The sequence below is a fragment of the Dendropsophus ebraccatus genome, chromosome 4 (assembly GCF_027789765.1).
Source record: "Dendropsophus ebraccatus isolate aDenEbr1 chromosome 4, aDenEbr1.pat, whole genome shotgun sequence".
NCBI lineage: Eukaryota > Metazoa > Chordata > Amphibia > Anura > Hylidae > Dendropsophus > Dendropsophus ebraccatus.
In genome coordinates this window covers 84,701,506-84,717,909 of record NC_091457.1, presented here as the reverse complement: position 1 = coordinate 84,717,909, position 16,404 = coordinate 84,701,506, and the positions used below count along the sequence as shown (strand labels likewise).

General features: G+C 45.1%; 1 protein-coding gene across 1 annotated transcript in view; it reads left to right on the top strand.

Moving 5' to 3' along the window:
* The first annotated feature begins 542 nt into the window (after positions 1-542).
* GPATCH1 (G-patch domain containing 1) overlaps positions 543-16,404 on the top strand; it is a 43,890-nt gene continuing 28,028 nt past the window's right edge. The window contains exons 1-6 of the mRNA XM_069966173.1: positions 543-702; positions 8,125-8,259; positions 10,048-10,133; positions 10,752-10,912; positions 11,253-11,350; positions 12,776-12,834. Of these exons, the coding sequence (XP_069822274.1) occupies positions 630-702; positions 8,125-8,259; positions 10,048-10,133; positions 10,752-10,912; positions 11,253-11,350; positions 12,776-12,834 (612 nt within the window). The 5' untranslated portion in view covers positions 543-629. The remainder of the gene's footprint in view (positions 703-8,124; positions 8,260-10,047; positions 10,134-10,751; positions 10,913-11,252; positions 11,351-12,775; positions 12,835-16,404) is intronic.

The following is a 16,404-nucleotide window of genomic DNA, read 5'->3' as shown; positions in this document are numbered from 1 at the left end:
ATATTGAGGACTGGAGAACTTTGGCTTTTTCTTAGTTTGTGCAGTGCTGATCTACATACACAGATACCACTTGCATATAATACTTTCGTTTTCCTGTTATTATAGTTCCAGTAATGGAGGTGCAGGTAGTCATTGAGAAGTTACAGCAACTTGCTTTAATAAAACAACCTCAGGCTTTTTATGTTGTGGATTTATGATGGATTATTCCACCACTTTGAGTGTATAGTGATGAGATCCGGGATAAATCTGCAACATAATCCACATACAAATGTAATCCACACGTAATTGCTGCGTATTTATGAGACAGATCTGCATGAGATAGATTCCGATGCGTGTGTAATCTCCCTAATGCCATGTGATATTATGGGTACATAGGAGGATAAGGTATACGTGCTGTCATATACAGATGTAACGCCCTGTAAGGACAGCTATAGTAAACCTGTTCCCTGCTTATACAGGTAGAGACACCAGTGACATTACCCGGCAGCCACACACACCTGCCCTCCAGCTGCCTGAGCGCAAGGGATGGCATCATTTCCTGCGCCCTGGCGGTCACTATGGGAACCATACGGGGCAGCGCACGTGGAAGACGTTTGTCCCTGTTCGGCTTCCGTAGCTAAACAGCAAAGATGGCCGCGCACGATAGTGATGGGGAGGAAGATCTTGTCTGCTACGGAAAGCCTCTGGAGCTATACGAAGAGGGTAAGGGGGGCTTCTAGGAGCTCTGCGGGGTGGGCATACCACTGTGGTGGCACTATAGGGGTCACTGTACTGTTTCCTGGACAGTGACAGTGCGGTGGGCTGCTGGAAAGGAGGTGGGCGCAGGTCTTCTGTAAGTCTACTTCTAACACAGTATATAACAATACACAAGAGATGGAGAAAGTCATAGATACCAGTCATTGTGTGGGCGCAGGCTGGATGGTGGCTGTCCTGTCCTCATATGCTAACCGTGTCATCATAACAGCACTATAGCGCCCCCATCATAGCTGCGGCCAGACTGTGCCCTGCAAAAGAGCTGCCCTCATATACCTACTCATCTACAGGGAGCCTGCGCACCTCCTCAGGTATACCGAAACTCCTCCATGATGGTATACTAACAGACTGGCTGAATGTGCAAGTACTGAATTGTTGTGATATGGAACTGTAAATAGTTACTTAATAATCCGTAGGGTGTAATTAAAAACCATATATCTTGAGTGCATGTGATATGTCATAGTGACCTGTCAGATGTTGTGATAGATTGGGGGTCAGTTGCTGAGACACCCTCCCCCCCACTGATTGCTAGAACAGATGGCCAGAAGTGTCCCGTTATTTCTGCACACAAAGTACGGACGTCATGGCCTTTATCTGTCTTTATGAGGCTCAGAAGCAAAGAGACGCAGAGCTCAGTCAGTACTTCTGCCCCCTGCTTCTAGCAGTTGCAGGGCTCCAGATGGCGACCAAAATGGTCGCCAATGCGACTAACATCTTGCAAATGGCGCCCAGATTTATTAATCTGGGCGCCATTTGCGACTGGCCCCGGCGGCGGCTGTCTCTTTAACCCCTTAAGGACAGAGCCTGAAATGGCCTTAAGGACCGGAGCAAATTTTATGAATTTGACCAGTGTCACTTTATTCATTAATAACTTCGGGATGCTTTTACCTATCCGGCTGATTCTGAGATTGTTTTCTCGTGACATATTGTACTTCACATTTCTTGTAAATTGGAGTCGATACTTATAACGAATCTTTATGAAAAAACCCAAAATAGCGTGAAAAATTGTGAAAAAATGCATTTTTCCAACTTTAAAACTTTTCTGCTTATACAGAAAATGGTTATACCACATAAATTATATATTAAATAGCATTAGCAACATGTCTACTTTATGTTGGCGGCATTTATTAAACTATATTTCATTTTTTTTAGACAATAGGAAGCTTAAAACATTAGCAGCAAATTTCCAAATTTTCAGTAAAATTTCAAAATCAGATATTTTTAGGGAACTGTTCAGGTTTAAAGTGTATTTGAGGGGACTGTGTGTTAGAAAGCCTCACGAAGCACCCCATTTCAGAAACTGCACCCCCTAAACTCTGCAAAAGCACATCCAGAAAGTTTTTTAACCCTTTAGGGGAGTCACAGAAATAAAAGCTAAGTGTGTAAGAAATTTGAAAATTTTAATTTTCTGTGCAGAGATTTTATTGTAATCCAATATTTTTCATAATTATAAACCTATTACCAGAGAAATGCACCCCAATATTGATTGCCCCATTTCTGCAGTTTATAGAAATACCCCATATGTGGCCCTATTGCGCTATTTGACGCAACCACAAGCCTCAGATATAAGGGAGCGCCTAGTGAATTTCAATGGCTCCGTTATTTTTGGTCATTTTTGACTGTACCACTTCAGGTTGGCAGAGGCTCTGGGGTGCCAAAACCTAAAAAACACCCCTAAAGGGACACCATTTAGAAAACTACACCCCTCAAGGAATGTAACAAGGGGTGCGGTGAGCATCTGGACCCCACAGGTGCTTCACAGATTTTCCAAACAATATGGCTTGAAAAAAGACTAAAGTATTTTTTACACTAAAATGTTGTTCTAGCCTTCAATTTTTCATTTTCACAAAGGGATAAAAGGAAAAAAAAAAACACAAAACATGTAGCACAGTTTCTCCCGAGTACGGAAATACCCCACATGTGGACATAAAGTGCCAAGCGGGCGCAGGACGAGCCTCCAAAGGGAAGGAGCGCCAATTGGCTTTTGGAAGCTGGATTTCACTGGAATGGATTTCAAGGGCCATGTCGCATTTACAGAGCTCTCGTGCTGCCAAGACACTGGAAACCCCCCACAAGTGACCCCATTCTGGAAACTGCACCCCTCAAGGAATCTAACAAGGGGTGCAGTGAGCATATGGACCCCACTGGTGACGGGCACAAATGTGGAAAAATGTGACGTAAAAGTGAAAATTTTCATTTTTTCACTTTCATGGCACAAATGTGGCCGTCATCCAGGGGTCCATATCCTCACTGCACCCCTTGTTAGATTCCTTGAGGGGTGTAGTTTCCAGAATGGGGTCACTTGTGGGGGGTTTACAGTGTTTTGGCAGCACAAGGGCTCTGTAAATGCGACATGGCGTTCATCATCCATTCTAGCCAAATCCAACCTCTAAAATCCAAATGGCGCTCCTTCCCTTCGGAGGCTTGCCCTGCACCCACATGGCGCTTTATGTCCACATGTGGGGTATTTACGGACTCGGGGGAAATTGCTCTACACATTTTGTGTGTTTTTTTCTCTTTTAACCCCTTGTGAAAATGATAAATTCAAGGCTAGACCAACATTATAGTGTAAAAAATTTAATATTTCATTTTCACGCCACATTGTTCCACATTTGTGCCCGTCACCAGTGGGGTCCATATGCTGACTACACCCCTTGTTACATTCCTTGAGGGGTGTAGTTTCCATAATAGGGTCACTTGTGGGGGGTTTAACTGTCTTGGCAACACAGGGGCCTTTTGAATGCAACATGGCCCCTCGAAATCCATTCCATCCAAATCCAGCCTTCATAAACCAAATGGCGCACCTTCCCTTTGGAGGCTTACCCTGCACCCGCATGGCGCTTTATGTCCACATGTGGGGTATTTCCGTACTCAGGGGAAATTGCTCTACACATTGTGTTTTTTTTTATCTTTTAACCCCTTGTGAAAATGAAAAAATCAAGACAAGATCAATGATTTAGAGTAAAAATTTTAAAAAAATTACACTAAATGTTGGTCTAGCCTTGATTTTTTTCCATTTCCACAAGGGGTTAAACAAGAAAATGAACACAAAACGTGTAGGGTAGTTTCCCCTGAGTACGAAAATACCCCACATGTGGACATAATTTGCCATATGGGCACAGGGCAAGTCACCAAAAGGACAGAGCGCCATTTAGAGGCTGGAATGGGGGATGGAGGCCATGTCGCAATTACAAAGCTCCTGTGCTGCCAGAACAGTAGAAACCCCCGACAAGTGACCCCATTCTGGAAACTACACCCCATAAGGAATCTAACAAGGGGTGCAGTGAGCATATGGACCCCACTAGTGATGGGCACATGTGTAGGACATGTGCCGTGAAAATAAAAAATACCATTTTTTTCATTTTCACGTCCCAAATGTGGCCGTCACCAGGGGGCCATATACCCGCTGCCCCACTTGTTAGATTCCTTATGGGGTGTAGTTTCCAGAATGGGGTCACTTGTGGGGGGTTTCTATTGTCCTGGCCGCACAGAGGCTTTGTAATTGCATCATGGCATCCTCTAATGGGAATGGCGGCCATACCTACTTAGCTGGGGAAAAGGGACAATTCTAATTTATTTGGGGGTATTAGGCCAATTATTAGTTTATAAGGTTGGAAAATGACAGGTGTCCATCAAACTCAACCTGTGTTGATCCAGAGGAAGGCAAAAACCCCTCGTGAGGCAGACGACAGTAGCCTCATCACAGGGGAAAAATTCCTTCCCAACTCCATAATGGGGATCAGAATAATCCCCGGACCAACGTGACCCCTGAAATAGGAATAAGGGAGAGAATTTAGATAATGTAGAACCCCGATGACGTGTGGTGCGCCTTGGAGCGATCCAGTATGCAGAGGCCGGGGGGATCAGGACAGGTGTCACACTGGTAAATGGTGTCCTTCCTGATCCCCCTGTTACCCCACACTCTGCACTTCTTCTGGGGTCTCCTGTTCTCCAGTGTGGGGGACGTCACCTGGAAAATGTTGTCCTGGTGCGATACGGGGTCCTTCATATCCAGAAGCGCTGGGTCCGCTCCATGGCTGCTAAATATTAGGGCTCTATTACTGCTTCTGATATGTTCGGATCGTGCCGCAAGCTACAGTAGCTCGGGCAGCGAGGGACCGGAAGAGGGGGTGCTGGTATAAAAGTTATCCCCGTACGGGTGGTGGTGACCTTTATCCAGCAGTGGGAAGATCAGTTCCCGGACGATCTCCCCACTAACTCCGAGGATGGGGGGGGGGCATCTGGCGGCTGGATTCGAGTGTCCCTTCCTTCATACACTCTAAGGGTACGTGCACACTGCGGAATCGCGAAGGATAACCCTTTGTGCATTCCGCAGTTGGCACCCGCCGGCGGACTGATGCAGGCGCACGTCTCCGTCCGTGTCGTAGACTCCATTCTATGCACGGGCGGATTCCGCTCTGCGTCCAACGTGTTGATGGAATGACGGATGATGGAATCCGCCCGTGCATAGGATAGAGTCTATGACACGGGCGGAGACGCGCCCCTGCATCAGTCCGCCGGCGGGTGCCAGCTGCGGAATGCACGAAGGGTTATCCTTCGCCATTCCGCAGTGTGCACGTACCCTAAATCTGTAAGTGTACCCTGAGGTACTCTCACAGAGTTTGTAGAATTTCACGCCATACCGTCATCTCTTATTGGGACGGTACTGGCGGAAAAGACGTGTCTGGGGGGCAGCGTACGCTACGCTACTCCCAGACACGTCACTGGATGATGAGGATGATGAGGATGAATGGAGGAACGAAGGATCCCCCCCAATTCATCCTCACTGGCTGTTTCGGTGTCGGAGGCAATAATAACGTATGCGTCCGACACCGAAAACACCCTGGGGGCCATCTTTATATGGGGATTGGTATATGGGGTATGTAGTGGTGTAGTGTAAAACTTTATTCAATGTAGTGTGGTGTAATGTAGTGTTTTTTTACGTGTTTTTTACAGTAAGTATACAAAAAAAACCTACGCCAAAAATGGTGTTGCTGATGAATGCCGCACTTATGTTCGGCACTTATAAGCAGACCGTGGCAGTAGGATATAAAAAAAAAACACCCTACGCCAAAAAGGAGGAGTTGCTGATTAGCAGCGCACTTTCGTGCGATGCTGATCAACACTCAGCGGCGATAGGGTGCGGAAAATAGAAAAAAAAAAAATTGGGAAAAATTTTTTTTTTTTTACTACATTCTGAACATCCCTGTAGTGGCTGATACGTGTATTACACTTATCAGCCGCTAGGGGGCAGCAGAGCGCAAGATCCGAAAATAGACGACGCTGGAGCCGGAAAAATATGAAAATAGACGACGCTGGAGCCGGAAAGAGACGATCGGGACTCACGGAAGAAGCCGAAGTCCCAACAAGAGGAAGTGGACGCCGGGAACCCGGAAGACGCCGATCAGGACCCCGGGACAGGTGAGTAATGTACAAATACCTGCTCCGGACCCCTCAGCTACCTAGCTGAGGGGTCCGGAGCAGGTATTTATTACTTGTGGGGACTTTGATCGCCGTGAACGGCCGGCCGGCTGGCCGGCCGTTCACGGCGATCGGGACGGTGGTACCGTGACCACCATTACTTTTTACAGTAATGGCGGTCGGTGCCGTCCTCGGACAGCACCGACCGCCATTTTTTTCCGGGTCATCGGGCCACCGATGGCCCGGAAAGGTTCCGATCGCCGCTATGGGCTTATCAGCCAATAGCGGCGATCGTCGGCATGGGGGGGGTTAACAACCCTCCATGCCGACAGGGAGAGATGGCCTGCTATGTATTATAGCAGGCTATCTCCCCCGATCGGGACCCGGCCGGCCGCGGCGCCCGTTTAAAGGGATGACGTACCGGCACGTCATGGGTCCTTAAGTGACAGTGATCCATGACGTGCCGGTACGTCATGGGTCCTTAAGAGGTTAAGGACTTCCGCCTTCCGCACGCTGCACCGAAGCACGTGGCGCCTCTGCGGCCGTCCGTCCAATGAATGACGGACGTGCTGGATGACGTGTGTGGGGACACGCTTCTCCAGTGACGTCATCCAGCACGTCCGACATTCATTGGACGGACGGCCGCAGAGGCGCCACACTCCTCCAGCGCCTCTCTCCCGCCTCTCCTCACCCGGCGGTTCTTCAAGTTCACCCCAGCGGCACCAAGCTTAGATTGTGGGTGAGTACAACCGGAGGGACGGCAGGGGTGGCGGCCGGCCAGTAATGTGTGTGGGGGGACCGCGGCCTGGGCAGGGGATTGATAGTGTGTCTGTTGTGATGGCGGCCAGGTGCGGTAGTCAGTGCGTGTGGGGTGCGAGGGGGGGGGGGGTATGTATAGACTGCACAGTACCACTTCCCTCAGTGTCTGTATATATAGACTGCACAGTACCACTTCCCTCAGTGTCTGTATATATAGACTGCACAGTACCACTTCCCTCAGTGTCTGTATATATAGACTGCACAGTACCACTTCCCTCAGTGTCTGTATGTATAGACTGCACAGTACCACTTCCCTCAGTGTCTGTATATATAGACTGCACAGTACCACTTCCCTCAGTGTCTGTATGTATATACACTGCACAGTACCACTTCCCTCAGTGTGTATATATAGACTGCACAGTACCACTTCCCTCAGTGTCTGTATGTATAGACTGCACAGTACCACTTCCCTCAGTGTCTGTATGTATATAGACTGCACAGTACCACTTCCCTCAGTGTCTGTATGTATATAGACTGCACAGTACCACTTCCCTCAGTGTCTGTATGTATATACACTGCACAGTACCACTTCCCTCAGTGTGTCTGTATGTATATACACTGCACAGTACCACTTCCCTCAGTGTGTCTGTATGTATATACACTGCACAGTACCACTTCCCATATACATTGCCACAGGGGCTATATGTCATCGCCGGGGGCTATATATATATATAGTAGATCATTGCCGGTAAGATGGCAGCTGGCTGAGGGAACACACTGGCAGCAGGGGGGTATATGGTTGTCAAGTTGCAAGTTTCAATGTTGAACGTTTTCAAACTAAGAAAAGAAAGGATCTAAAGGAGGAGGAGGAGGATGCCGTGGCCTCTGCACACAGTAAGTCCCATTTAACATAACATTAATTTTACATGTTTTAAAATGTTGGCGACCAAATATTCTATTTGGCGCCTAAATTTTTCAGGTTAGGAGCCAATGGCTCCTAGGTAAATTTTTTTAGTCTGGAGCCCTGAGTTGGTGGGATTCTCAGCAGCTGGACTTCTGCAGATCACAACTTTTGACTTCTCACTTCAACATATCAGAAGTTCTGTAAAGTGTAAGGTTCATTTTAAAATGGTTTGTGAGTCCATCCTAATACATTGACGATATTTCATGTAATGTGTCCTGTTTTCTCAGGGGAGCAGCCCAAGAAGCCAGTACCTCTCCAGGATCAAACAGTGAAAGATGAGAAAGGACGCTATAAACGTTTTCATGGCGCCTTCATGGGAGGGTTTTCTGCTGGATATTTTAACACTGTTGGCTCAAAAGAAGGTGAGCAGTCTTATACTGAAATCTATAGAATTTTCCTGTTAAAAGCAGCTATCTGAAGGTACAAGTGGTTTTGGGGGGTCAGATTGTGGGTACAGAGTCACTTTAAGAGAAAATTGTTAGCTCCTTCTGCATAGGCTAAACCTCACATACACTGATCCAAGTACGGACCTGGCAGAGGCGCCATAGACTTCATTACAATACACTGTACTACGCTCACTTTAGAACAGACTGTAGAGCCGTGGTAGTTTTAAAAAGGTATCCTGCCACACAGAGAAAATGGTAGGCATCCTTTAACAGTTCTTCCTGCTGTTCACCATCAAGTTCCCTACTTCCTACTAAAGGTGGTTCCATCCTAAGGCTGCATTCCCATGTTCCGTGATCCTGACGGATCATGGACGTGGAATGCATGTACCGGAGTCCCCGGACAGCATCTGTAATTAGATGCTGGGAGCGGGGGAGACTGTATTCATAAGCGCCGCGCTGTAATGAATCAGCCGTGCGGTGCTGTTACTACAGCGCGGCGCTTATGAATACAGTCTTCCCCGCTCCCAGCATCTAATTACAGATGCTGTCCGGGCGCGGGGGGACTCCGGTACATGCATTCCATAAACTATAGTACAAAGTTTTTTTTTTTTTATAGTCACTTGTACTATCGATCAATGCATAGTTAAAACGACAGTGGCTGTTTCAAATCAAAATGCATTGAATGTTTTTGGAAGTGGAAGGGTTAATGAAGCACATCAACAAGACTAGTAATTGGTTCTAAAGCCCCCAAAATATCATCCTAAAATGAGAAAAAAATTTAGGGTGCCTTCACACATACCGACTCGCAGCAAAAAACTCGCTGCGAGTTTCTGCTACGAGCCGAGGTCCTGGAAGGCCCCTATCACTACATACAAGCAGTGGTCTGAAAGACCGCTGCATGGATGTAATGCAGCCGCCCCCTTAACCCCTTCGGCTCCCGCACCGCTGTCTCCATACATTACCTGGCTCTGGCTGCACGGGGTCCCGGGGTCCTGCTCTCCTGCCCAGCCAATCAGTGTGTTGCCCAGCCGCAGCCACTGATTGGCTGGGCGGCAGAGCAGGACCCCGTGCAGCCAGAGCAAGGTAATGTATGGAGACAGCGGTGCGGGAGCCGAAGGGGTTAAGGGGGCGGCTGCATTACATACATGCAGCGGTCTTTCAGACCACTGCTTGTATGTAGTGATAGGGGCCTTCCAGGACCTCGGCTCGTAGCAGAAACTTGCAGCGAGTTTTTTGCTGCGAGTCGGTATGTGTGAAGGCACCCTTAAAGAAAATTAAGAAGATACCTAATATGGATAAATCAAGTCCTTAAATACAGCAGTCAGTGAAAGCTACTGGAGACTGTAACTTACTATGTAGAGGGCTGGAGCATTGTCCTGTACAGATCGCACAGGGTCCCAGAAAACTAGAATGAAGACATCCTCACCTGGTGTCCAAAGGAGCAACTCATCTTGGCACAGGTAAAGAGTAGTGCAGGACATGTGATATCACACTGTAGAGAGTAATATTAAAGTTTATCAGAAAAATGGCCACTTTTATTGGCCGATCATCTAGTTCTTCACATGTACCGCAGATCCTGGATGTCTGTAGCATTGTTGTTGAGTCTAGTCTCAAGTTACGTCCAGAACGACCCATTGTATGTTGAAAATATTGTAACCTGAGGCATCTCTAACTTGATGGACCACTGTATTTTTCTTTAGGAAGTCTGAAACTATATTATTTGACATCTGCTATAGTGTTAATCATTTGTTTCTTGGTTTCAAGGTTGGACGCCATCGACATTTGTTTCTTCTCGTGATGGGAGGTCGGAAAAACATGTCAGTAGACCAGAGGATTTTATGGATGATGAGGTATGAAAAGGATACAATGAGTTGTTAATTGATAATTTGACATATTAAAGAGTCAACTATAAAATGAAAGTGTTAGTATAGTTTCAGAAAACTTTTGACATGTCACTTCTCTTTAGTAAACCTATGGTGCTGACAAAAAACAAAAAGTGCTAAATACTAACCCAGCGTACACGCACTAAAAACCTGCTCTATAGATATTAAAAACAGGAGAATCTTAGCCTGTTCAAAGCCTACTAAATGGCCAGATAGGATCCAAATAATCTTTTTATAGCACCCACAGGACATACGTGGAGTGCAAGCCAACAGGAGGTAGCCACACAACCCACATTCAACAGAAAAAAAAAAAAGAGGAAAACAGGGACACACTCAGCCAAGTAAGAAAGTAAGAGCTTCTCATGGTTGGTTCTATTGAAAGACTGGTGACAAGCAGCAAGTGCAACAACTGCAGCTCCTATAGAGGTTCTAGCTATGTTGTCTTACATCCTTGTTCCCATACTGCACAGTAAATTAAAGGAAGATGTTTGCTGTCCATGAGCAGCAATTGAGATCTTTTTTTTGTCAGAGCTGATGGGCCTTAATAAGAAGCTGAGTGACAGCACAGTTTTATTTGTTTTACAGGATCTCAGTGAGTTTGGGATAGCACCAAAGGAAATAATGACTACGGACAATTTTGCATCAAAAACGAAAGACCAAATACGAGAAAAAGCCAGAGAGCTTGCGTCAGTCACAGCACCGATCCCAGGAGCAACTCTACTGGAGGATCTCATAGCTCCAGCAAAGTAACTAAAACTTTTTATTAATTTAGCATGCAGCATATACGATCATAATAGCATTACTAGTGTCATACCCATATTAAAGTGTAATAAAAACGCGTCTAGGATAACCCCTTTGATTGTGGTAATTTGAGTCCCCCGGCTTCTATGAAGCAATCCTGCTAATATGTCAGTTCTGTATAAGTGAATTGCAAATACATGAATTCTGTAATGAACCTCAGTTGTTAGAATCAGTCACATTATTTTCATTTGCTGCCCCACTATTTAAGGGTAAGTTTGACAAAAAAAGGACACTTGTATTTCGATTTTATATCTCTCCCGTGCTTTTCTTTTTTTATTATCTTAGAATCACAATGGGAGTGCAGCTTTTGCGTCAAATGGGATGGAAAGAAGGGCAGGGAGTTGGGCCCAGAGTAAAGAGAAGAGCTCAGAAGCAAAAAGCAGGTAGGAGGATCCTATAATGTTTTCTTGTTGCATAGTTCTGTAATAGGGGCCCATAGCTTGATAAGTGCCCCATTGTATTTTGGGTTCCAGAGCAAGCAGTTAAAGCATTTCTTTTAGGATAGAATATTGTTTCCATTAGAGATGTTATACTGAGGCACATGGCCCTTTGCTTGGCCAGTACCATGATGCGGCCTGTGGTTAATAGGAAGGCAAAGTGGACTTTCCTCCTACAGTGCCTCATTTATGTATGGGTTGTCCATGCTGATCCTCAGAATCAATGCACCTATAAAACCTCATACATGAGCAAGTGGTATAACTTTTTATCATCTCGTTAGAAACATGTTATGAACTAGAAAAGCCCTTTAAATGTAAACGGAATGTAGTAAAGTTTTACAGGTAATATATGCTCTCTTAAATGAAGTATAAATAAGGATATTCCTTTAGCAATAATGTACATGCACATTTTTACAGAGCATTATGGAAAACTATGCCCATAAAAGCTAGCAGTAATGTATAATTTCCAAGTGTGCACTGCTGACTGGTATGGGTGAGGTTGTAAACTTTGTAGATGCGTAGGAAATCCTGCACTGATTCATCTGTTATTGAAAACACACATTGTTTCAGTAAATGACTGCAGTACACTGATGGGTGGCAGGTAGCCAAATATAGGATTTAAATAGTAACGGTATTACTAAAATTATGGATCTGTAATTGTTGGCAGTATAGTACCCATTGATTTTTATGGACCCTTTTACACATCTGTATTTGCTATGGATCCAAAATCGGGCTGTGATCCGTGACTGGCATGGATCAACCCATTTCTATTAGCGGATCAATGTAAATGTGGGTGGTTATGAAAACACGTCCATACTCCAGTCCCTAGTTGCGAATCCACAATTATGGACAAGATTACTGATGTGTTAAATGGCCCTTACTTTTCTTATACTCACTGTTGGATTAGTGATCTGTACATCTTTACTTTGTACATCTGTACTTTGTAGTAGAATTTAGCTAGAATACTTTGCAATAAAATTTAGCTGTCTATGGACTGGTTTCCTGGGAAGCCTGTGATATACACAGCAGCCAGTCTGACCAGAGCTGTAGGGGACAGAGATGGATGAGCAACTTGAACCAACAATATGACAGGAAGCATGTCTCAGACTCCTGTAGGCCCTTTTAGCTAAACTGTAGTACAGTAGCCAAGGCCACAGTGCAATCCTAATCTTGCATATTAGCTAAAGTAGAAGCCATGCACAATGTTACTTGACTGCATTTTTCCATGTAATATCAGGCAAGAGAGCAAAGGTGCAGTGAACAGTTTGCTTACGATATTTTATTGTTATGGAATGGTTGTGTTGAAATGTGTTCATTATAGAGTCAGCAAAGGAGTATTAAATTCTATACCAAGACATTTTTATCTTTCAGGAGGTAATGTGAAGCTGTATGGCTGTGCTCTGCCACCTACAGGCTCAGAAGAATCGGAGGTAGGTTACTGTAATTAACACATTTTTGTGCAAAAGAGGAATTGAGGGTTCACTGCCATGTAGAGGGCTGTTACTAAACGGCAGTTCCCATGAGTAATGTAGTATAGTCCAGAGCTGCGTTTTCAATTCTACTAGTTGTCATTGTTACTAAACCAGCTGGTGATGTTTAGAGATTTGCATTTTAAATATTGCAGAATTATGAATGCAGCTATAGAGTATTATACAGCTATAACACAAAATACATAACATTTGTACACAGGTGACTCCATTAAAGCATAGCGAGTGCATACACAGAGTATCACACTGGATGTAACCCGGGAACTAAACCAAAATCCCGACCTTCCTGCCACACTAGAAGTGGCTGATTTTTAGACTGAAGAACCCGTTAAGATGATGGCTTGTTTAACCCCTAGACGACCCAGGGCGTATAGTTACGCCATGGAAGTCTGTCCCCAGACGACCTAGGGCGTAACTGTACGCCCTGGGTGTTTCTCCCGCTATGAAGCGTGCTCCGGAGCGGAGCGCGCTTCACAGCAGGTGGGGGCCGGCTGCAATCAGCAGCCGGGACCTCACCGTTAATGACACGCTGCAGCGATCGTGCTGCCGTGTGTCATTAACTCCTTAAACGCCGCGATCGCGGCGCGACCGCGGCGTTTAAGTGTAAGTGACAGGGGGAGTCCCCTGTCACTTACCGATCGGGACCCCCGCAGTGTGACTGCGGGGGTCCCGATCGGTAAGACGGACTGCCGGAGGTCTCTCACCTGCCTCCGTGCGGTCCGATCGGCGATCTGCTACACTGAGCCTGCACAGGCAGGCTCAATGAGCAGATCGCCGATAACACTGATCAATGCTATGCCTATGGCATAGCAATGGTCAGTGTAAAAATCCAAGTACTGGATGTAAAAGTCCCCCAAAGGGACTTCAAATGTGTAAAAAAAAAAAAAAGTTAAAAACACTAACACACTACCCCAAAACCCCTCCCCCAATAAAAGTTGAAATCACCCCCCTTTCCCATTATATAAATAAAACATATAAAAATAAATAAACATATAATATACTGTAGCGTGCGTAATTGTCCGATCTATTAAAATATAACAAGCGTCATTGCGAACGGTAAACGGCGTACACGAAAAGAGGGGAAAAAGTGCGCGGATTACCGATTTTATGTTACATTATATATAAAAAAAAATTAATAAAAAGTGATCAAAACGTCCGATCTTCACAAATATGGTATTAATAAAAACTAGAGATCATGGCGGAAAAAATGACACCCCATACAGCCCCGTAGGTGAAAAAATAAAACCGTTATAAGCGTCACAATAGTCCCATTTTATTTATAATTAATTGCCAAAAAAAAGGATTTCATTTAAAAAAAAATATATAACATTAGAGAATCTGTGTAACCTGCATATGGTTGTGTTTGGACTGACCTATAGAATAATAGTATCATGTCGCTGTTACCATATAGTGCATTACGTAGACACAGGAACCCCCCAAACGTTACCATATTGCATTCTTTTTTGCGATTTCACCAATTTATATCTTAATAAATAATATATTTGGAATTCCATCATACATGTTATGGTAAAATGAATGACGCCATTACACAGTACAACTATTCCTGTAACAAATAAGCCCTTACATGGCTTGTAGATAAAAAACTGAAAGTGCTAGAGCTCTTAGAAGGGGAGGAGGGAAAAACGGAAACACTAAGATCAAAATTTGTGCGGTCCACTGGGTCATTTTGGGCCTGGTCCTCAAAGGGTTAATGTCAGTTATGGTTGGTTTTAAGGGGACACACACACAACATGCCCACTTTCCTGTTTTAGTATGCAAAATGATGCATGTGTCTGTTTTTAGAGATTTGTTTTGGCGCATAATGTTAGAAAATTTGGTAGAACATAAACAGATGAAAAACTAACAGAGGGGGCAATAGAACAAAATAGAAGCCTTAAAGTGACTCTGTACCCACAATCTGACCCCCCAAACCGCTTGTACCTTCGGATAGCTGCTTTTAATCCAAGATCTGTCCTGTGGTCCATTCGGCAGGTGATGCAGTTATTGTCCTAAAAAAAATACTTTTAAATTTAAAGCCCGTGCCAAATGGGAGTATCTGTGCCCTGACTTTGCACCACCCCTCCATCCCTCCTCCTCACCCTCTTCTTCATTAGGAATGCCACTGAAACATTAAAGAGAACCAATCACCTAAAATTAACTGTCCCTATAATAAAAGTTTCTCTCTCCCTAAGTCTATTCCTGAAGATACAGACTGCATTTACAGTCTTTATCTTATACTGTACCCAATCCTGTATAGTAGTGTAAGTATTGCTGGGCGCCGCCATCTTGATGACGTCACTTGCGTTCCAGCGGTGCGTTCCAGCAGTGGAACGCAACTGACGTCATGAAGATGACGGTGCCCGGGAATACTGCACCGCTATACAGGATTAGGTAAAGTATAAGATACAGACTGCAAAGGCCGTCTGTATCTCCATAAGGTCTACTTATAAAGATACAGACTGCCTGTGCAGTCTGTATCTTATACTTTACCTAATCCTATGTAGCAGTGTAGTGAGCCGTGCGCCATCTTGATGACTGGAACGCACCTCTGGAACGCAAATGACGTCATCAAGATGGCGCCCGGCATTACTGCACCGCTACAAAGGAGTAGGTAAAGTAAAAGATACAGACTGCAAAGGCAGTCTGTATCTCCATAAAGTCTACTTATAAAGATACAGACTGCCTTTGCAGTCTGTATCTTATACTTTACCTACTCCTTTGTAGCGGTGCAGTAATGCCGGGGCGCCATCTTAATGACGTCATTTGCGTTCCAGCGGTGCGTTCCAGTCATCAAGATGGCGCCCGGCTCACTACACTGCTACATAGGATTAGGTAAAGTATAAGATACAGACTGCAAATGCAGTCTGTATCTTCATGAGAAAACTAATAGGTTTAATTAGGACAGATATACAGCGCGAGATCGCTGTGTATTTACAGAGCGGCGGGCAAGGGCTCATGGGAGCTCTTCCTGCCGCTCTGCATGCCGGGAGCTTCCTGTCACGCGCCGGCTCTTTTGAAAAGAGCCGGCGCGTGACAGTGAAGAGAGACATGAATAAATTAAAAACGCGGACAGAAAATTCATTAATTCTATTTACAAATATTAATAAAAAAGTAATTTAAATAGAATTAAGGAATAAAAAAAAAAAAAAATCTTCCGTGATTGGTTCTCTTTAAGAATGCCACTGGAGCATTCCTAATGATGAAGAGGGAGGGGAGGGGTGGTGCAAAGTTAGGGCACAGATACTCCCGTTTGGCACAGGGCTTCAAGTTTAAAGTGACTGTACCACCAAGCCCAGGCTGAAGCAGTGGAGGCGGGCTGACCCACCCTTAGTGGGAGGAAACCCTAGCCCCTCTATGATAGGGTTCCATTGATTCTAATGGAGTCACGTCATAGAGGGGCTGGGGTTTCCTCCCCTTAAGGGTGGGTCGCCCGCCTCCAGTGCTTCAGCCTGGGCCTGGTGGTACAGTCACTTTAAAAGTATTTTTTTAGGACAATCACTGCATTACCTGCCG